Source organism: Pseudoliparis swirei, chromosome 15 (assembly GCF_029220125.1).
Source record: "Pseudoliparis swirei isolate HS2019 ecotype Mariana Trench chromosome 15, NWPU_hadal_v1, whole genome shotgun sequence".
In the NCBI taxonomy this organism is placed as follows: Eukaryota; Metazoa; Chordata; class Actinopteri; order Perciformes; family Liparidae; genus Pseudoliparis; species Pseudoliparis swirei.
The window spans coordinates 1,987,907-2,010,794 of record NC_079402.1 but is presented as its reverse complement, the minus strand read 5'-3'; the positions used below and the strand labels follow the sequence as shown (position 1 = coordinate 2,010,794).

General features: G+C 46.5%; 1 protein-coding gene across 4 annotated transcripts in view; it reads right to left on the bottom strand.

Annotated features, from left to right (window-relative positions):
• megf10 (multiple EGF-like-domains 10) overlaps window positions 1–22,888 on the bottom strand; it is a 61,155-nt gene that overhangs the window by 30,536 nt on the left and 7,731 nt on the right. For 3 of the 4 annotated variants that reach the window (XM_056432745.1, XM_056432747.1, XM_056432744.1), the window contains 3 exons: window positions 15,795–15,930; window positions 2,856–2,957; window positions 1,976–2,076 (listed from right to left, as the gene is read on the bottom strand). In XM_056432745.1, coding sequence (XP_056288720.1) covers window positions 1,976–2,076; window positions 2,856–2,957; window positions 15,795–15,919 — 328 coding nt within the window. In that variant the 5' untranslated portion in view covers window positions 15,920–15,930. Of the gene's footprint in view, window positions 1–1,975; window positions 2,077–2,855; window positions 2,958–15,794; window positions 15,931–21,473; window positions 21,565–22,888 lie in introns of those variants that run through there. The other variant, XM_056432743.1, reaches the window with a different exon arrangement.

Here is a 22,888-nt window from a genome sequence, read left to right as displayed (position 1 = left end):
ACAAGAGAGCCTTTTCTCTTCAGAGTGAATCCCCTCTGAACTCCCGGAGCTCACACGGACTCAAATGGTTCTCCAGTAGGCGATGGTTCTTCGTAGAACCACAAAGCCTTTTAAGGAACCCTTTCAGAACCTTTATTGTTCTGTGTGCAGCAGGTTGTGTGTTAACGTGGTGATTTATTTTACTGCTGAACAAGTTGTTGTTTTTGCAAAAGGCCACTGAGGCTCCACACCTGTTACCGACTGCTGGCTGCTGGTGTGTGTGTGTATGTGTGTGTGTGTGTGTGTGTGTGTGTATGTGTGTGAGTGTGTGTGTGTGTGAGTGTGTGTGTGTGTGCACTGTAACCTCAATGGAAAGTGAAGTCTTTGTAATGACGACACATGGCGGAGACAAAGGTTCTGTCTTTCAGACCACGCGTCCCAGTGTCCTCGACAGCTCAGCTCTCCTGCAGTGAAAGTCGTACGTTCACATGTTTGATCACATGACTCATCGTGTGATCACATGACTCATCGTGTCCATGAACCATCAAGTGTTCTTCATGTGTTGGATTACGTAACTTATTTATCCAGGTTTTGGCCACCGACATGATACGAGCAACTTCTAGCGTGGCGCACGGCCTTCATGGACCTCACAGCGACCTGTCATGCCGTAAGGACCTCCACCAGGCGGCAAGGACCTCCACCAGGCGGCAAGGACCTCCACCAGGCCGCAATGACCTCCACCAGGCCACAAGGACCTCCACCAGGCGGCAAGGACCTCCACCAGGCCGCAATGACCTCCACCAGGCCACAAGGACCTCCACCAGGCGGCAAGGACCTCCACCAGGCCGCAAGGACCTCCACCAGGCAGCAAGGACCTCCACCAGGCCACAAGGACCTCCACCAGGCCGCAAGGACCTCCACCAGGCCGCAAGGACCTCCACCAGGCGGCAAGGACCTCCACCAGGCCACAAGGACCTCCACCAGGCCACGAGGACCTCCACCAGGCCGCAAGGACCTCCACCAGGCCGCAAGGACCTCCACCAGGCTGCAAGGACCTCCACCAGGCCACGAGGACCTCCACCAGGCCACAAGGACCTCCACCAGGCCGCAAGGACCTCCACCAGGCCGCAAGGACCTCCACCAGGCCGCAAGGACCTCCACCAGGCGGCAAGGACCTCCACCAGGCTGCAAGGACCTCCACCAGGCCACGAGGACCTCCACCAGGCCGCAAGGACCTCCACCAGGCCACGAGGACCTCCACCAGGCCACGAGGACCTCCACCAGGCCGCGAGGACCTCCACCAGGCCACGAGGACCTCCACCAGGCGGCAAGGACCTCCACCAGGCCACGAGGACCTCCACCAGGCCGCAAGGACCTCCACCAGGCCGCAAGGACCTCCACCAGGCCGGAAGGACCTCCACCAGGCCACAAGGACCTCCACCAGGCCGCAAGGACCTCCACCAGGCCGCAAGGACCTCCACCAGGCCGCAAGGACCTCCACCAGGCCGCGAGGACCTCCACCAGGCCACGAGGACCTCCACCAGGCCGCGAGGACCTCCACCAGGCCGCAAGGACCTCCACCAGGCCGCAATGACCTCCACCAGGCCGCGAGGACCTCCACCAGGCCGCGAGGACCTCCACCAGGCCACGAGGACCTCCACCAGGCCACGAGGACCTCCACCAGGCCACGAGGACCTCCACCAGGCCACGAGGACCTCCACCAGGCGGCAAGAGGAACCAAGCAACTCAGAAACCAGAGACCCAACACCAAGATGGCTCCTCAAAGCACCGGTGAGGGTCACCTGTGTACAGATTGTAAAGCTCTTAGTAAAATACAGTTCACAATACATGTCATGTAAATAGATTGAACTCCCGACGGCCCGTACTGCAACAGAACCTTCGGCTCAAGACCTCGACGACACCCCAAGACCCACAAAGAACCCAACGCACCCATCACGCTGGACCAGACGATGATGACGACAGTGAAGATACTTACGAGCACAGATCTCTCCGTTCTCCAAGAAGCCCGGGCAGCACTGGGACTTCCTCCGGTACATGGTCTTCTCCCCCCTCCGGTAGGCGGTCCGGTAGCTCACCCTGCAAACCGGGCGGTTCGGATCAGACACTCGGCAAAAAGATCCATGAACACAACGTTGGGTATTCTGCTTTCATTTGATCATGTGACATGAAACGTGGAGTGAAAAAGTCTGGGCTGTCGATATAGTTCATTCACTTTTCAAAAATCAGACACATCTCGTCTCAAAAAGATGCAGAAAAATTGGTTCACGCGTTCGTTACTTCTAGACTAGATTACTGCAACTCCTTATTATCAGGCTGCTCTATAAGTCTCTTAGGGTCATCACATGACTTCTGCATGAATTGTCATTATTAACTCTGCTTCCTTGGGCTGCACAGTGGTGTTGGGCTAGCACTGTCGCCTCACAGCAAGCGGTCCTTCTGTGTGGAGTTTGCATGTTCCCCCCGTGGCCGCGTGGGTTCCCTCCGGATTCCTCCCACATGTCCAAAGACATGCATTCAGGTTAATTGATCTCTAAATTGCCCATAGGTGTGAGAGTGAATGGTTGTCTGTCTCTATGTGTGCCCTGGATGGACTGGTGACCTGTCCAGGGTCAACCTTGTTCCGGGTTTGAGGATTCAGAATATATCGTAGATGGAGTGATGGGCACGGATGGATATAAGAGTTTAATTAATTCCCTCAGATACAGATGCAGCAAATACATATGAGATGTTTATGAAATAACTTTACTGTGAAGACATTGCTGCTTGTAGTATTTGAGAGGTTTCATGTCAAACGTTATATGAATATCACTCTGCAGCTGGAAGTGTTACACTCACTCACTCACTCACACACTCACCTGTGTCTGGTGCACTTGAACCAGTTGAGGATGTCGGTGCAGCTGGTGTAGTAGATCTGATCAAAGGGATAAGCGTAGGACTCCTGCACCGTCACCGAGTAACTGGACACACAGGAAGAGACCGAGAAGAGATGAGGAGCAGAATCAGTGTGTGTGTGTGTGTGTGTGTGTGTGTGTGTGTGTGTGCAGGGGTTTCCTACAGAACACCCACGTTCATCCAACAGGATGCACAACTGTGTTCCTCACACCACCGACTGTTTTAATCAGGACGCCATTAAGCTGCTTGTGTGTGTGTGTGTGTGTGTGTGTGTGTGCTACCTTAAATAATAACAATTCATAAACGACTGATAAAGGCTCAGGATCTGAAGTTCTCTGAAGAAGAAGCTTCATTAGCAGCAGCCCGAGTGTCTCTCGTCTTGAGAGGACGTGTCTGTCGTCCAGAGCAACAGACGGAGCTGTGAGGTCGTCTGCAGCTGTTCCCTCAGATTGGTCATGGAGGGGCAGCAGAGCGGGGAACCCCGTTCTCCTTTCACGTCTCACTTAACGGATTCTCAAGCTTTCCTTTTAATTCGGAAAATCAGTTCGAAAGCTTTATTTAAAGCTGGAACAACACTTTGAAAAGCTTGAAAACAAGATTATTATTATTCTGTTCCCGCTTTCCAGCTGTGACATGGTTATGAGTCATATCCCTCTAGGTATCCCTCTAGGTATTCCTCTTGGTATTCCTCTAGGTATCTCTCCATGTATCCCTCAAGATATCAATCCAGGTATCCCTCTAGGTATCTCTCCATGTATCCCTCAAGATATCCCTCTAGGTATCCCTCCAGGTATCAATCCAGGTATCCCTCTAGATATCCCTCTAGGTATCCCTCTAGGTATCCCTCTAGGTATCCCTCTAGATATCCCTCTAGGTATCTCTCCATGTATCCCTCTAGATATCCCTCTAGGTATCTCTCCATGTATCCCTCTAGATATCCCTCTAGGTATCCCTCTAGGTATCCCTCTAGGTATCTCTCCATGTATCTCTCCATGTATCCCTCTAGGTATCCCTCTAGGTATCTCTCCATGTATCCCTCTAGATATCCCTCTAGGTATCTCTCCATGTATCCCTCTAGATATCCCTCTAGGTATCCCTCTAGGTATCTCTCCATGTATCCCTCTAGATATCCCTCTAGGTATCCCTCTAGGTATCCCTCTAGGTATCCCTCTAGGTATCTCTCCATGTATCCCTCAAGATATCCCTCTAGGTATCCCTCCAGGTATCAATCCAGGTATCCCTCTAGATATCCCTCTAGGTATCCCTCCAGGTATCCCTCTAGATCAGGGATTCCCAAAGTGTGGTGCCTCTAGGGGGTGTGCGAGAGGAAAAATGTAATGGGTGTCTAATGGTGTAATAATTAATATTAAACATTCTCAGGGCTCTCAAGTGTCATTTCGGTCTTAACTCCCGCACTCCGCCACATCGTATTTCTTACGCTGAAAAAACTCTCGGCCATTTAATGTTTGAATGTGCTCAATACGCAGGGTGCTCAGGTATCCTCCAGGTATCCTCTTGATATCCCTCTAGGTATCTCACTAGGTATCCTCAAGATATCCCAGGTATCCTCAGGTATCCCTCCAGGTATCCTCCAGGTATCCCTCAGGTATCCTCTAGGTATCCTCTAGGTATCAATCAAGGTATCCTCTTGGTATTCCTCTAGGTATCCCTCCATGTATCCTCAAGATATCCCTCTAGGTATCCTCCAGGTATCAATCCAGGTATCCTCTAGGTATCCCTCTAGGTATCCTCAGGTATCCTCTGTATCCTAGGTATCAATCCAGGTATCCTCTAGATATCCTCTAGGTATCCCAGGTATCCCTCTTGATATCCTCTAGGTATCCTCCAGGTATCCTCTAGGTATCCTCTAGGTATCCTCAGGTATCCCTCAAGGTATCAATCCAGGTATCCCTAGGTCCTCTAGGTATCCCTCAATAATCCTCTAGGTGTAATAATTATTCTCAGGGCTCTCAAGTGTCATTTCGGTCTTAACTCGCCCTCGCCACACATCGTATTTCTTACGCTGAAAAAACTCTCGGCCATTTAATGTTTGAATGCAGGTGCTCAATACGCAGGGTGCTCAGCCGTGATGCGCACAGGTGAGCACACTCTCACTACCACCCCCCGCCCCCCCACTCCGTCAACAACTTTTGCATTCTGTTGCGTTTTTTTTTTAAGGTGTGGGGGAACCAGTTGAGGGATGTAGAAGGGGTGCGTGGTCTAAAAGTTTGGGAACCCCTCTAGATATCCTCTAGGTATCCTCCAGGTATCCTCTTGATATCCCTCTAGGTATCTCACTAGGTATCCTCAAGATATCCCTCTAGGTATCCCTCCAGGTATCAATCCAGGTATCCCTCCAGGTATCCCTCTAGGTATCAATCAAGGTATCCCTCTAGGTATTCCTCTTGGTATTCCTCTAGGTATCTCTTCATGTATCCCTCAAGATATCAATCCAGGTATCCCTCTAGGTATCCCTCTAAGTATCAATCCAGGTATCTCTCTAGGTATCCCTCTAGGTATTCCTATAGGTATCTCTCCATGTATCCCTCAAGATATCCCTGTAGGTATCCCTCCAGGTATCAATCCAGGTATCCCTCTAGATATCCCTCTAGGTATCCCTCCAGGTATCCCTCTTGATATCCCTCTAGGTATCCCTCCAGGTATCCCTCTTGATATCCCTCTAGGTATCCCTCCAGGTATCCTTCTAGGTATCCCTCTAGGTATCCCTCTAGGTATCTCACTAGGTATCCCTCAAGATATCCCTCTAGGTATCCCTCCAGGTATCCCTCTAGGTATCCCTCTAGGTATCTCACTAGGTATCCCTCAAGATATCCCTCGAGGTATCCCTCCAGGTATCAATCCAGGTATCCCTCCAGGTATCCCTCTAGGTATCCCTCTAGGTATTCCTCTTGGTATTCCTCTAGGTATCTCTCCATGTATCCCTCAAGATATCAATCCAGGTATCCCTCTAGGTATCCCTCTAGGTACCAATCCAGGTATCCCTCTAGGTATCCCTCCAGGTATCCCTCTAGGTATCCTCTGGGTATCCCTCTAGGTATTCCTCTTGGTATTCCTCTAGGTATCTCTCCATGTATCCCTCAAGATATCAATCCAGGTATCCCTCTAGGTATCCCTCTAGGTATCAATCCAGGTATCCCTCTATGTATCCCTCCAGGTATCCCTCTAGGTATCCCTCTAGGTATCAATCCAGGTATCCATCTAGGTATCCCTCCAGGTATCAATCCAGGTATCCCTCCAGGTATCCCTCTAGGTATCCCTCTAGATATCCCTCCAGGTATCCCTCTAGGTATCCCTCTAGGTATCCCTCCAGGTATCAATCCAGGTATCCCTCCAGGTATCCCTCCAGGTATCCCTCTAGGTATTCCTCTTGGTATTCCTCTAGGTATCTCTCCATGTATCCCTCAAGATATCAATCCAGGTATCCCTCTAGGTATCAATCAAGGTATCCCTCTAGGTATCCCTCTAGGTATTCCTCTTGGTATTCCTCTAGGTATCTCTCCATGTATCCCTCAAGATATCAATCCAGGTATCCTCTAGGTATCCCTCTAGGTATCAATCCAGGTATCCTCTAGGTATCCTCGAGGTATCCCTAGGTATCCTCCAGGTATCAATCCAGGTATCCTCCAGGTATCCTCCAGGTATCCCTCATGTATCCTCTAGGTATCCCTCAGGTATCAATCCATGTATCCTCTAGGTATCCCTCCAGGTATCAATCCAGGTATCCTCCAGGTATCCTCTAGGTATCCCTCAGGTATCAATCCAGGTATCCTCCAGGTATCCTCTGGTATCCCTCCAGGTATCAATCCAGGTATCCCTCCAGGTATCCTCTAGGTATCCTCTAGGTATCCTCTAGGTATTCCTCTTGGTATTCCTCTAGGTATCTCTCCATGTATCCCTCAAGATATCAATCCAGGTATCCCTCTAGGTATCCCTCTAGGTATCAATCAAGGTATCCCTCTAGGTATCCCTCCAGGTATCCCTCTAGGTATCCCTCTAGGTATTCCTCTTGGTATTCCTCTAGGTATCTCTCCATGTATCCCTCAAGATATCAATCCAGGTATCCCTCTAGGTATCCCTCTAGGTATCAATCCAGGTATCCCTCTAGGTATCCCTCCAGGTATCCCTCGAGGTATCCCTCTAGGTATCAATCCAGGTATCCCTCTAGGTATCCCTCCAGGTATCAATCCAGGTATCCCTCCAGGTATCCCTCTAGGTATCCCTTTAGGTATTCCTCTAAGTATCTCTCCATTTATCCCTCAAGATATCAATCCAGGTATCCCTCTAGGTATCAATCCAGGTATCCCTCTAGGTATCCCTCCAGGTACCCCTCTAGGTATCCCTCCAGGTATCCCTCTAGGTATCCCTCTTGGTATCCCTCCAGGTATCCCTCTAGGTATCCCTCTAGGTATCTCACTAGGTATCCTTCTATGTATCCCTCTAGCTTCCTTATGGACTCGTCAGGGACGACATATCCCTTTCAACTCGTTGAAATGGCGCCGTACGTGATGGCCGCTGTGTTGCGAGCTCCCGGATTTTGTAGCAGTTTTTTTATATTTAGGGTCCTCGTCGACTTCGTCGTAGAGGAACCTATTGTATTTCAAAGGATTATTATTATTAGGGTCCTCGTCGACTTCGTCGTAGAGGAACCTATTGTTATTGTAAGGATTATTAGGGTCCTCGTCGACTTCGTCGTAGAGGAACCTATTGTTATTGTAACGCTTATTATTATTCTTCCGTGTCGTGTTCAAACGTCGTCTGCCCGCACACCGTACGCCCCAGCAGAGTGAAATTCCACATGCACAAGCAGACCGGTGAAAATTTTCATATTATTGAGTTTTCGTATTAGTACATAAAGAAATGGCTCTATAGCGCCCCCTACAAACTTTCTTTTTCAGTAGCAATAGTTTTCTTCCCCCGATGACCGATTGACTTGAGATTTGGTCCACAGGTCAGAATTGACCAGCTCTACAAAAAAGCCTCTCAGACCCCTAAGCTCCGCCTACTTAGATTTTCCGCCATTTTGAATTTCTTTAAAAACTGTTTTTTTTCAACTTCTCCTAAACGCTTCGTCCGAATCATACACAACTTGTTGTGGTTCATTATTGATTCAATGCCATCATAAATCTTTGAAAGATAGTTAATATGTCATTGCGTTCAGAAGATATGGACCAATGAACATCCAAGGGGTGTGGCCTTATTTGTAAAGACACCTAACTTCCAAATCACTTGGACTATCCTCACCAAATTGGTAGCCTATGTCCACAAGGACACCTTTAACCTACCTTGATTTTTTCATAACGTTTGAACATTAGGGGGCGCTATAATCAATCCCTCAAAATATGCCTTTTTGGCCTTTTTTCATGTTTTTAGGGGTTGTAAAACCGTTAACTTCTCCTAGAGCTTAAACCCGATTCATTCCAAACTTGGGCAGTAGGGTCTTGAGACCTTTGTCTTGAAAAATCTTTGAAAGATTTCAAAAATATTAAACTATGTGCGTTTGCCGGACCGGCAAAGAAACGCCATTCGCCATGAAAATTGCCGTTGTTGTAACTCAGCCATACATAATGGAATCTGCTCCATATTTCTCATACATCATGACATAATGACCCTGAAGACATCCATATGCTAATTTTTTCATATGCTAATTTTTTTTTCTGGAAAGAAACGCCCTTCGCCATGAAACTTGACATTGTTGTAACTCAGCCATACATAATGGAATCTGCTCCATATTTCTCATACATCATGACATAATGACCCTGAAGACATCCATATGCTAATTTTTCATATGCTAATTTTTTTTTCTGGAAAGAAACGCCCTTCGCCATGAAACTTGACATTGTTGTAACTCAGCCATACATAATGGAATCTGCTCCATATTTCTCATACATCATGACATAATGACCCTGAAGACATCCATATGCTAATTTTTCCGTATGCTAATTTTTTTTGCTGGAAATAAACGCCATTCGCCATGAAAATTGACGTTGTTGTAACTCAGCCATACATAATGGAATCTGCTCCATATTTCTCATACATCATGACATAATGACCCTGGAGACATCGATATGCTAATTTTTCCATATGCTAATTTTTTTCCGGGAAAGAAACGCCATTCGCCATGAAAATTGCCGTTGTTGTAGCTCAGCCGTACATAATGGAATCTGCTCCATATTTCTCATACATCATGACATAATGACCCTGGAGACATCCATATGCTAATTTTTCCATATGCTAATTTTTTTTCTGGAAAGAAACGCCATTCGCCATGAAAATTGACGTTGTTGTAACTCAGCCATACATAATGGAATCTGCTCCATATTTCTCATACATCATGACATAATGACCCTGGAGACATCCATATGCTAATTTTTCCATATGCTAATTTTTTTCCGGGAAATAAACGCCATTCGCCATGAAAATTGCCGTTGTTGTAGCTCAGCCGTACATAATGGAATCTGCTCCATATTTCTCATACATCATGACATAATGACCCTGGAGACATCCATATGCTAATTTTTCCAGATGCTATTTTTGTTTCTGGAAAGAAACGCCATTCGCCATGAAAATTTACGTTTTTGTAACTTAGCCATACATAATGGAATCTGCTCCATATTTCTCCTACATCATGACATAATGACCCTGAAGACATCCATATGCTAATTTTTCCATATGCTAATTTTTTTTCTGGAAAGAAACGCCATTCGCCATGAAAATTGACGTTGTTGTAACTCAGCCATACATAATGGAATCTGCTCCATATTTCTCATACATCATGACATAATGACCCTGAAGACATCCATATGCTAATTTTTGATTCTGGTCGTAGCGCCAACTAGTGGCACTAGGAAGGTACATGTTTTTTACTTTTATACACTGCTCCTCGCAGATTATTCAGATCCCTCTCAAAATATATCAGAATAGACCTAAGACCTTGATGATGCTTCCCTGTGGAGCTCGTAGCGACACGTTGAATAACATTCACATGTAATTTACATGACAAGGTCGAGACTTCACATGGATACACATGATGCATGTATATGTTCAAATTGTCACAGCGCCCCCTGCTGGCAACCCTGGGCTCGCTCAAATCTGCTCCAAACTTCTCATGCCCGAGAATTCAAGGCCTGAGGATATCAACAAGCCTTTTTTCACTCGGAGTCAAAGCGCCACCGACTAGCAAAGTAAAATCAGTGTCGCGTGACGAACGGTCAAACGCTCGAACGCCGTGCGTGCGCTCGGCCGAGGGGGCCGGCGTCCGGCCAGCACCCCCGACGTGCGAAGCAGGAAGAGGACCCGTTCATCGCTGCTTGCAGCTTTAATTATTATTACGCTTTGTCGTGTTCAAACGTCGTCTGCCCGCACACCGTACGCCCCAGCAGAGTGAAATTCCACATGCAGAAGCAGACTGGTGAAAATTTTCATATTATTGAGTTTTCGTATTAGTACATAAAGAAATGGCTCTATAGCGCCCCCTACAAACTTCTTTTTTCAGTAGCAATAGTTTTCTTCCCCCGATGACCGATTGACTTGAGATTTGGTCCAGAGGTCAGAATTGACCAGCTCTACAAAAAAGCCTCTCAGACCCCTAAGCTCCGCCTACTTAGATTTTCCGCCATTTTGAATTTCTTTAAAAACTGTTTTTTCCCAACTTCTCCTAAACGCTTGGACCGAATCATATACAACTTGTTGTGGTTCATTATTGATTCAATGCCATAATAAATCTTTGAAAGATAGTTAATATGTCATTGCGTAGAGAAGATATGGACCAATGAACATCCAAGGGGTGTGGCCTTATTTGTAAAGACACCTAACTTCCAAATCACTTGGACTATCCTCACCAAATTGGTAGCCTATGTCCACAAGGACACCTTTAACCTACCTTAATTTTTTCATAACGTTTGAACATTAGGGGGCGCTATAATCAATCCCTCAAAATATGCCTTTTTCATGATTTTTGGGGTTAACTACTCCTAGAGCTTAAACCCGATACATTCCAAACTTGGCCTATATGGTCTTGAGACCTTTGTCTTGAAATGGCCTTAAAAGATTTCAATAATATTAAACTTTGTGCGTTTGCCGGACCGGCAAAGAAACGCCATTCGCCATGAAAATTGACGTTGTTGTAACTCATCCATACATTATGGAATCTGCTCCATATTTCTCATACATCATGACATAATGACCCTGAAGACATCCATATGCTAATTTTTCCATATGCTAATTTTTTTCCGGGAAAGAAACGCCATTCGCCATGAAAATTGACGTTGTTGTAACTCAGCCATACATAATGGAATCTGCTCCATATTTCTCATACATCATGACATAATGACCCTGAAGACATCCATATGCTAATTTTTCCATATGCAAATTTTTTTTGCGGAAAGAAGGCATTCGCCATGAAAATTGACGTTGTTGTAACTCAGCCATACATAATGGAATCTGCTCCATATTTCTCATACATCATGACATAATGACCCTGAAGACATCCATATGCTAATTTTTTTTTCTGGACTTGGCGCCAACTAGTGGCACTAGGAAGTTACATGTTTTTTACTTTTATACACTGCTCCTCGCAGATTATTCAGATCGCTCTCAAAATATACCAGAATAGACCTAAGACCTCGATGATGCTTCCCTGTGGAGCTCGTAGCGACACGTTGAATCACATTCACATGTAATTTACATGACAAGGTCTAGACTTCACATGGATACACATGATGCATGTATATGTTCACATTGTCACAGCGTCCCCTGCTGCTAACCCTGGACTCGCTCAAATCTGCTCCAAACTTCTCATGCTTCGTAGAATTCAAGGCCTGAGGATATCAACAAGCCTTTTTTCACTCAGAGTCAAGCGCCACCGACTAGCAAAGTAAAATCAGTGTCGCGTGATTCAAGATCAAACGCCCGAGCGCCGTGCGTGCGCTCTCGGCCGAGGGCGGGCGTCCGCCAGCACCCCGACGTGCGAAGCAGGAAGAGGACCGTTCATCGCTGCTTGCAGCTTAACTTATTATTATTATTATTAATCTCTCTTAACCACATGCAAAGCAGACTGGTGAAAAATTTCTAAGAGTTTTTATTTACCAAAGAAAAGGCCAAGGCAGACTGTTGACTATTTTCATCCATTATTGAGTTTGGTCCCGATTTAGAATGACCGCTCACAAAAAGCCTCTAGCCCAAACTCCCCTACAATTTCCCCATTTTAATTTCAAATGTTTTTACTTCTCCTCGCTTCGCCGAATATAACAACTTGTTGTGGTCATTATTGACAATGCCTCAAAACTTAAAAAATTTTAAAAGCATTGGTTCGGAAAAATTGGAAAAAACTAAGGGGGTTCCATTTTAAAAACCCTCTTTCCCAAAACACTTGGTTTCCCCAAAATTGGACCATGCCACAAAACCCTTTTTTATTAATTTTTCATCGTTTGAAATTTGGGGGGGGATAACAAACCCCAAAAATTTTTTTCTATTTTGGGGAAACCCTAACTTAAACCCGATACTTCCAAATTGGCCTATTTCGAACCTTTTCTTAAACCTTAAAATTTCAAAAATTTAAAATTTGGCGTTTCACCCAAAAAAGCTTTCCCCTGAAAAAAAGGGGTTTAACTACCAACTAAAATCTTCCAATTTTCCCTAATCTGACTTGCCCCCAAAATCCTAAATTTTTATATTAATTTTTTTTGGGTTCCCTCAGTTTCCTCTTTTACCCCAGGTATCTCCATGTATCCTCTAGATATCCCTCTAGGTATCTCTCCATGTATCCCTCTAGATATCCCTCTAGGTATCCCTCTAGGTATCTCTCCATGTATCTCTCCATGTATCCCTCTAGGTATCCCTCTAGGTATCTCTCCATGTATCCCTCTAGATATCCCTCTAGGTATCTCTCCATGTATCCCTCTAGATATCCCTCTAGGTATCCCTCTAGGTATCTCTCCATGTATCTCTCCATGTATCCCTCTAGATATCCCTCTAGGTATCCCTCTAGGTATCTCTCCATGTATCCCTCAAGATATCCCTCTAGGTATCCCTCCAGGTATCAATCCAGGTATCCCTCTAGATATCCCTCTAGGTATCCCTCCAGGTATCCCTCTAGATCAGGGATTCCCAAAGTGTGGTGCCTCTAGGGGGTGTGCGAGAGGAAAAATGTAATGGGTGTCTAATGGTGTAATAATTAATATTAAACATTCTCAGGGCTCTCAAGTGTCATTTCGGTCTTAACTCCCGCACTCCCGCCACACATCGTATTTCTTACGCTGAAAAAAACTCTCGGCCATTTAATGTTTGAATGCAGGGGTGCTCAATACGCAGGGGTGCTCAGCCGTGATGCGCGCACAGGTGAGCACACTCTCACTAGCACCCCCGTCAACAACTCTTGCATTCTGTTGCGTTTTTTTTAAGGTGTGGGGGATTGGGGGTGCGTGAACCCGGTCGGGATGTAGAAGGGGGTGCGTGGTCTAAAAAGTTTGGGAACCCCTGCTCTAGATATCCCTCTAGGTATCCCTCCAGGTATCCCTCTTGATATCCCTCTAGGTATCTCACTAGGTATCCCTCAAGATATCCCTCTAGGTATCCCTCCAGGTATCAATCCAGGTATCCCTCCAGGTATCCCTCTAGGTATCCCTCTAGGTATCAATCAAGGTATCCCTCTAGGTATTCCTCTTGGTATTCCTCTAGGTATCTCTTCATGTATCCCTCAAGATATCAATCCAGGTATCCCTCTAGGTATCCCTCTAAGTATCAATCCAGGTATCTCTCTAGGTATCCCTCTAGGTATTCCTATAGGTATCTCTCCATGTATCCCTCAAGATATCCCTGTAGGTATCCCTCCAGGTATCAATCCAGGTATCCCTCTAGATATCCCTCTAGGTATCCCTCCAGGTATCCCTCTTGATATCCCTCTAGGTATCCCTCCAGGTATCCCTCTTGATATCCCTCTAGGTATCCCTCCAGGTATCCTTCTAGGTATCCCTCTAGGTATCTCACTAGGTATCCCTCAAGATATCCCTCTAGGTATCCCTCCAGGTATCCCTCTAGGTATCCCTCTAGGTATCTCACTAGGTATCCCTCAAGATATCCCTCGAGGTATCCCTCCAGGTATCAATCCAGGTATCCCTCCAGGTATCCCTCTAGGTATCCCTCTAGGTATTCCTCTTGGTATTCCTCTAGGTATCTCTCCATGTATCCCTCAAGATATCAATCCAGGTATCCCTCTAGGTATCCCTCTAGGTACCAATCCAGGTATCCCTCTAGGTATCCCTCCAGGTATCCCTCTAGGTATCCCTCTAGGTATCCCTCTAGGTATTCCTCTTGGTATTCCTCTAGGTATCTCTCCATGTATCCCTCAAGATATCAATCCAGGTATCCCTCTAGGTATCCCTCTAGGTATCAATCCAGGTATCCCTCTATGTATCCCTCCAGGTATCCCTCGAGGTATCCCTCTAGGTATCCCTCTAGGTATCAATCCAGGTATCCATCTAGGTATCCCTCCAGGTATCAATCCAGGTATCCCTCCAGGTATCCCTCTAGGTATCCCTCTAGGTATCCCTCTAGGTATCCCTCCAGGTATCCCTCTAGGTATCCCTCTAGGTATCCCTCCAGGTATCAATCCAGGTATCCCTCCAGGTATCCCTCTAGGTATTCCTCTTGGTATTCCTCTAGGTATCTCTCCATGTATCCCTCAAGATATCAATCCAGGTATCCCTCTAGGTATCAATCAAGGTATCCCTCTAGGTATCCCTCTAGGTATTCCTCTTGGTATTCCTCTAGGTATCTCTCCATGTATCCCTCAAGATATCAATCCAGGTATCCCTCTAGGTATCCCTCTAGGTATCAATCCAGGTATCCCTCTAGGTATCCCTCGAGGTATCCCTTTAGGTATCCCTCCAGGTATCAATCCAGGTATCCCTCCAGGTATCCCTCTAGGTATCCCTCCAGGTATCCCTCGCGGTATCCCTCTAGGTATCCCTCTAGGTATCAATCCATGTATCCCTCTAGGTATCCCTCCAGGTATCAATCCAGGTATCCCTCCAGGTATCCCTCTAGGTATCCCTCTAGGTATCAATCCAGGTATCCCTCCAGGTATCCCTCTAGGTATCCCTCCAGGTATCAATCCAGGTATCCCTCCAGGTATCCCTCTAGGTATCCCTCTAGGTATCCCTCTAGGTATTCCTCTTGGTATTCCTCTAGGTATCTCTCCATGTATCCCTCAAGATATCAATCCAGGTATCCCTCTAGGTATCAATCAAGGTATCCCTCTAGGTATCCCTCCAGGTATCCCTCTAGGTATCCCTCTAGGTATTCCTCTTGGTATTCCTCTAGGTATCTCTCCATGTATCCCTCAAGATATCAATCCAGGTATCCCTCTAGGTATCCCTCTAGGTATCAATCCAGGTATCCCTCTAGGTATCCCTCCAGGTATCTCTCCATTTATCCCTCAAGATATCAATCCAGGTATCCCTCTAGGTATCAATCCAGGTATCCCTCTAGGTATCCCTCCAGGTACCCCTCTAGGTATCCCTCCAGGTATCAATCCAGGTATCCCTCTAGGTATCCCTCTTGGTATCCCTCCAGGTATCCCTCTAGGTATCCCTCTAGGTATCTCACTAGGTATCCTTCTATGTATCCCTCTAGCTTCCTTATGGACTCGTCAGGGACGACATATCCCTTTCAACTCGTTGCATTGCATCGTGTCTTTACTAAACCCATGTGACGGGGACTCATAGCACCCCGGAGAGAGGACCGGGATGATCCCCCGTCGTCAACAAGCATCTCTTAGTCTGGACTTCATCTGTCGCTCAGCACTTTAAACGTCTGGTGGTCTGAAGGTCTCAGACGTCCTCTCCCACCTGCTCGTCGTCAGAGGAGGCAATGCGGTGACTGACCTCTCCCAGTGGCTGCAGACGTTGGGATCCTCCAGGTTGAGGGAGGAAGTGATGCAAGGCAGGAAACAGAAGGCCACAGCCAAGATGACGGTCCTGTGGTAGCGCAGGGTCATGGCCATCGCCATCAAAGCTGCACCTTCAGGTGGGGAAGGGTGGAGAACAGACAAGTTAGCTATCACAATATATTCAAAGTAGACATTTAAAGGTATGAATGCATGAATTTACCGCCAAAACAATGTATGAACAAAGGGAGGGGGAATAGAGCTGAAACAAGTGGTTTTAATAACCATAGATGAAGTTCCTGCAGACAAATGTATCTTGCTATTATATTGTTTGTGGGGATATTTGCAGAATTGTGCATTTTGGATTTAGCTTATCTGCTGTTTGAATTTGACATGGGCTGAAAAATTAGTCGCTTTTTGCTTTCCTGACGATTTTCTGATTCATCATTGAAGTCTTTTCCTTTGTTTGTGCAGTCTAGGTCCACGTGGCACTTCTCGCAGTTTGTTTCACCACTAAACTCATCGGTCACACACAGTTTTCAATGGGAACCTAACATTTCCAAAGTGGTGCCTTTAGTCTCTCGACACAACAGTTTGAATCAAACTAATCTGGGTCATATAATCAATAGCCTTCGACACAGCGCCATCTTTACTGGCTGTTGAGGAACCACACACATGAAGATACTCGGTTCTCTCCTACACAGCTGTGGGTTTTCCCGTTTACCACAATGACAGAACTCCAGTGAGCAATTGGTGGCTCCACAGAGTGTTATTGAGTTTTCTTTTTTAAGAGCTTCTTATAATAAGTAAGGCCTGTATGAGAGCAAAGCTTCTACCAACAAACCAACAAATGCAACAAATTATGCCAGCAAATCATTAAAATATGTAAATTTTATGTTTTCTATTGAGGTATTTTAAAGCTTCTGTGTGTTTACAAACTGCAACCAACAAATGAAAATTATTCTACAAGCAAAGTGGTCGAATGTAGCAAAAAAACATTAAAATATGTCAATTGTACGTTGTTTTATTGCTTCTATAATGATATGTAAGACCTTTATGAGGCACACAAAGCCTCGACAGTTTGATACGATTTCATCGTTCATTAAATAAACAAGAATCATTGTTGTTTCAATTTCAAGTTTCAAGTTTTTATTGTCACATCCCCTTTTATACAAGTATAATCGGTTCGTGAAATTCTTATGTGCAAAACACCCGACAGCAGTAGCAGACTAAAAAAAGAATAAGAATGAGAATAAACTATACAATATCCACACAAAAAAAAGAAGAAAGTATTAACAATATATATATAAAACAATGTAATAGAATATACATCATGGCAATATATATATATAAAACAATGTAATAAAATATACACTTTTTTGAGACTATATATATATATACATACAATATATATATACAATATATATATATATAAACAATGTAATAAAATATACACCATGGCCATAGATATTCACAGAATATGTTCTGGTGTGTAGTGTTAATGAGGGTCTCAGTCCTTGTTCAGCAGCCTGATGGCCTGACTGAAGAAGCTGTCCCTCAGTCTGTTTGTGCGGCACTTGATACTGCGGTATCGCCTGCCTGACGGTAGAAGGGTGAACAGTTTGTGGCCGGGGTGGTTATTGTCTTTCATCATCCGTTTGGCCCTGGCCACGCACCGCTTGGTGTATATGTCCAGGATGGAGGGAAGCTCACCTCCAACGATGTACTGTGCCGACCGCACCACCTCTGTAGTGCCCTACGCCCAGGGCGGTGCAGTTCCCGTACCAGACGGTGATGCAACCTGTCAGAACACTCTCGATGGTACTGGTGTAGTCTGCTCTGAGGATGCGCTGGGCCATGTTGAATTTCCTCAGTCGCCTAAGGAAATACAGGCGTTGTTGGGCCCTTTTCACCACGTGAGTGGTGTGCGTGGTCCATGTGAGGTCCTCGGAGATGTGCACGCCGAGGAACTTGAAGCTGCTGACCTCTCTACTGCAACTCCGTCTATGGAGATGGGGTGTGCTCTCCTCTCCGCTTCCTGTAGTCCACGATCAGCTCCTTGGTCTTCTTGACGTTGAGGACGAGGCTGTTCTCCTGGCACCACTGTACCAGTGATCCAACCTCCTCCCTATAGGCTGTCTCGTCGTGCCGGTGATCAGCCCCAACACTGTTGTGTCGTCAGCAAACTTGATGATGACGTTGGAGCTGTGCATGGCCGCAGTCGTGGGTGTACAGGAGTAGAGGAGGGCTCAACACGCATCCCTGAGGGCTCCCGTGTTGAGGGTCAGCGGCTCTGAGGTGGTACCGCCCATCCTCACCACCTGGCGGCGGCCCGACAGGAAGTCCAGTATCCAGCTGCACATGGTAGAGTGCAGGCCTAGACCTCTGAGCTTGGTGTCGAGCTTGGCGGGAACAATAGTGTTGAACGCTGAGCTGTAGTCCACAACCAGCATCAGACACAACAGTTCCTCCTCCAGGTGGGAAAGGGCGGTGTGAAGTGCCATGGCAATGCGTCGTCGGTGGATCTGTTTTGACGATATGCAAATTGCCATGGGTCCAGCGTGGCAGGCAACATGGAACAAATGAAGTCCTTGACCAACCTCTCAAGCATTTACTGACAATCGAGGTGAGGGCTACGGGTCTCCAGTCATTCAGGCAGGTTACCTTGGGGTGTTTGGGGACAGGCACAATGGTGGACATCTTGAAGCTCTCAGGAACAACAGCCTGGGACAGGGAGAGGTTGAAGATGTCTGCGAAGACTCCTGCCAACTGGTCTGCACATGCTCTGAGGGCGCGCCCGGGATGTGGTCGGGACCTGCCGCCCCGGATGTCCACCCGCAGAAGGCTCTGCGCACGCCAGCCTCTGAGATGATCAGCAGGCTGGTCTCCTCGGCGGCGCTGCCTTCGCGGGCTGCCGCTCACGCCGAACCGAGCAAAGAATGTATTTAGCTCGCCTGGGAGGGAGGTAGAGGAGTTCTCTTCACCGCTGGTTTTCCTCTGAAGTCCGTGATTGTCTGTAGCCCTTCCACACACCTCTCACGTCATGGCTCTTGAGCTTTTCCTCCACCTTGTTCCTGAACTCCCGCTTGGCAGAGCCGATGGTCTTACGGAGGTCGTAGCGGGCTCTTTTGTATTCCGCCATATTCCCGGAGTCAAAGGCGGTGTTACGCTGCGGAGTGCAGCGAACATCGCCATTTATCCACGGTTTCTGGTTGGGATAAATCCGAACCGACTTGGTAGGAACAACGTCATCTATGCATTTCTTGATGAACCCGGTGACTGAGGACGCGTACTCACTGACGTTGTTGTCCCACGCGACCCTGAACATATCCCAGTCAGCACGTTCAAAACAGTCCTGTAGCATAGACTCCGATTGGTCCGACCAGCGTTGCACTTCCTTCACAGCGATTGGTTGCTGCTTAAGCCTCTGCCTGTAGGCGGGGAGTAGTTGGATGGAGCGGTGGTCCGATTTGCGAACGGTGGGCGGAGGAGGGCTTTGTATCCATCCCGGAAGGGAGTGTAGCAGTGGTCGAGAATCCGCTCCCCTCGTGTTGCTTTTATGTGTTGGTAGAACCGGAGAACTTTCTTCAGGTTCGCTTTGTTGAAGTCCCCGCCACAATGAAAGCAGCCTCGGGTGCCGACTCCTGCTCGCTGATCGCCCGTAGAGTTCCTTCAGCGCTATGTCCGTGTTAGCTTGAGGCGGAATGTACACAGCAGTTACGGTGACTGCTGTAAACTCCGTAGCCAGAATGGTCGACACATGAGCATTAGGTACTCCAGGTCCGGGGAACAGAACGACTTGAGAGTATGTACATGACTTTGGTTGCACCAAGATCTGTTTATCATGAGACATACCCTCCACGATCTTTACCAGAGAGAGTCTTTGTTCTGTCCGCGGTGGACGGAAAATCCTGCCGGCTCGATGGCTGAGTCGGTAACCTCCTCCGACATCCATGTCTCCGTAAGGCAGATGATGCAGTTGTCCTTAGTTTCCGGTGGAATTGAATACGAGCCTGTAGCTCGCATAGCTTATTGTCCAAAGACTGTACATTTGCCAGTAAAATGGTGGGTAGTGGGGTCGATTGGCTCGACGTCTCAGCCTAACCAGCACGCCAGCTCGCTTCCCTCCGTCGGCGACGTTTGCGTGAGATCGCGCCTAAAATGGACGGAGATAGTTCCGCTACTGTTCCTGGCGGGACGTCCGAGTAAGAGTTGAAAAACTCTGGTAGGCGGCGAGCAACTGCCGATCCAATCTCCAGAAGTGTGCATCTGTCGTACGTTAACTGGCTGCTAACGTTTTGTGCAAAAATAGTCGCAATAAGAAGAATAAATAACAAAAAACTACTACAAAATCCGGGAGCTCGCAACACAGCCGCCATCACGTACGGCGCCATATCGCCATTTTAGCGAATTCACAAAAAAATATAATACACTTGTATATAGCTGCTTTCCATTCTACATGTTTGCATTATTTTAAACACATTTATCCAGAATCCTTAGTGAATTAGTTTTGCATCAGGGCCGAAGCCAGGATTTACCATTCTCTCTGTTTTGGGATTCATAAACGGATTCTTAGCTCCCACCAAGGAGGTTGTGTTCAAGGTCTGTTGGTCAGCAGGACTTCAGAGAAACTACCGGCCCGATTATCCAGACATTTAGCGGAAGGGTGTCGCACGGATCGAGAAAGTACACATCGCACTTTAGAGAAGTTACATACATTATCTTTGGAGATCCGTACCCTCCGAGTGCCCCTCTGGTGATACTTGGTATCACAGGTCCGAACAAAGAGAACCGACGGGAGAACCGACGGGAGAACCGAGAGGAACGTTGAACCTAGAGGAACGTTGCCTCAGAGCCTGTTGGTGGATGTAAGTTCACCGAAACATGTACTTAACTTTGTTTGCTGCGTTTGGTTCTTGTTTACCGTCACGCCACACAAAGACATGGAGTCCTTCTGGTTTAAATTAAAAAAGTTATTTTTTGACGTAGACAATACCCAAGTTTTCACAAAACAATAGAGGGTGAAGGGAGTTCCATCATCATCCTCTCAGATACGTGCTCTGTCATTTAAAACTGTAGATATTAGCACCTTTCTTGTTATTGTACATATTACCAACTTTCTGTATGGTGTGTTCTTTTATTTTTTGTATTTTTTCTTTCTTATTATCGTGTTATTTCTAGACTGTTGACTCAGAGAGCCCTGCACTAGATGTCCAATGTGTCTGGACTGCTGGTCTAGGGGCACAAATGGAAAATAAAATCTTGAATCTTGAGCGATGGACTTTGACAGAATGCTTCCCCTCTGTTGAACTGGGTGCACTTGGGAGGCCCCAAACCAGTAAGAGTACAACAGATGTGTCATCTCATCTACTTTTTCTTTAACGCCATCTCAAAAATCACGATCACCCTGAAACGGTAATCTCTCTCGGTGTCGCTGTCGGTGTCGCGGATCGACATCTCAGGGCGGAAAGAGTATTCAGGAGCAGGAGGGCACAGAAAACCCAATCCCTTTGTGAGAGTCCTACCCCCCCCCCCCCCCCCCCCCAGACCCCCGTGTGCTTCTCACCACCATTCAGCGGAGCAAAACATCCGGAGCATCAGTAGTCCGGTCACACAGCCGGCGTGGACTTCATCTGAGAGACTGAAGATAAGCCCGGGAAGAAAGAAGTGAACTCACCCCAGAGCTGCAGTGATGACCTCATCGTCTCGGAAAGAGGCTTTACTTTGAGAAACAGTCAGAGTGAAGTGAGCTGCTCCATGGGACTCAGCAGGAGGCTCATGGGACTCAGGACTTCAGACGGGTCTCCATTCAACTGTCGACCTTCTAGAAGCTCCCACAGCAGAATAACAAACTGAATCATCTCGGCTTTGAATGTCTGTAATGTCTGTTACCAGTGTCTGTTCTACTAGTGTCTTTTACCAGTGTCTGTTCTTCTAGTGTCTGTTACCAGTGTCTGTTCTACCAGTGTCTGTTCTACTAGTGTCTGTTCTTCTAGTGTCTGTTCTTCTAGTGTCTGTTCTACTAGTGTCTGTTCTTCTAGTGTCTGTTCTACTAGTGTCTGTTCTTCTAGTGTCTGTTCTTCTAGTGTCTGTTCTACTAGTGTCTGTTCTTCTAGTGTCTGTTCTTCTAGTGTCTGTTCTACTAGTGTCTGTTCTTCTAGTGTCTGTTCTTCTAGTGTCTGTTCTTCTAGTGTCTGTTCTACTAGTGTCTGTTCTTCTAGTGTCTGTTCTTCTAGTGTCTGTTCTACTAGTGTCTGTTCTTCTAGTGTCTGTTCTACCAGTGTCTGTTCTTCTAGTGTCTGTTCTTCTAGTGTCTGTTCTACTAGTGTCTGTTCTTCTAGTGTCTGTTCTACTAGTGTCTGTTCTACTAGTGTATGTTCTACTAGTGTCTGTTCTTCAAGTGTCTGTTCTTCTAGTGTCTGTTCTTCTAGTGTCTGTTCTACTAGTGTCTGTTCTACCAGTGTCTGTTCTTCTAGTGTCTGTTCTTCTAGTGTCTGTTACCAGTGTCTGTTCTACCAGTGTCTGTTCTACTAGTGTCTGTTCTTCTAGTGTCTGTTACCAGTGTCTGTTCTACTAGTGTCTGTTCTTATAGTGTCTGTTCTTCTAGTGTCTGTTCTTCTAGTGTCTGTTCTACTAGTGTCTGTTCTTCTAGTGTCTGTTCTTCTAGTGTCTGTTCTACCAGTGTCTGTTCTACTAGTGTCTGTTCTTCAAGTGCCTGTTCTTCTAGTGTCTGTTCTACTAGTGTCTGTTCTACTAGTGTCTGTTCTTCTAGTGTCTGTTCTACTAGTGTCTGTTCTACTAGTGTCTGTTCTACTAGTGTCTGTTCTTCTAGTGTCTGTTCTACCAGTGTCTGTTCTTCTAGTGTCTGTTCTACTAGTGTCTGTTCTTCAAGTGTCTGTTCTACTAGTGTCTGTTCTTCTAGTGTCTGTTCTACCAGTGTCTGTTCTACTAGTGTCTGTTCTTCTAGTGTCTGTTCTACTAGTGTCTGTTCTACTAGTGTCTGTTCTTCTAGTGTCTGTTCTACTAGTGTCTGTTCTTCTAGTGTCTGTTCTACTAGTGTCTGTTCTTCTAGTGTCTGTTCTACTAGTGTCT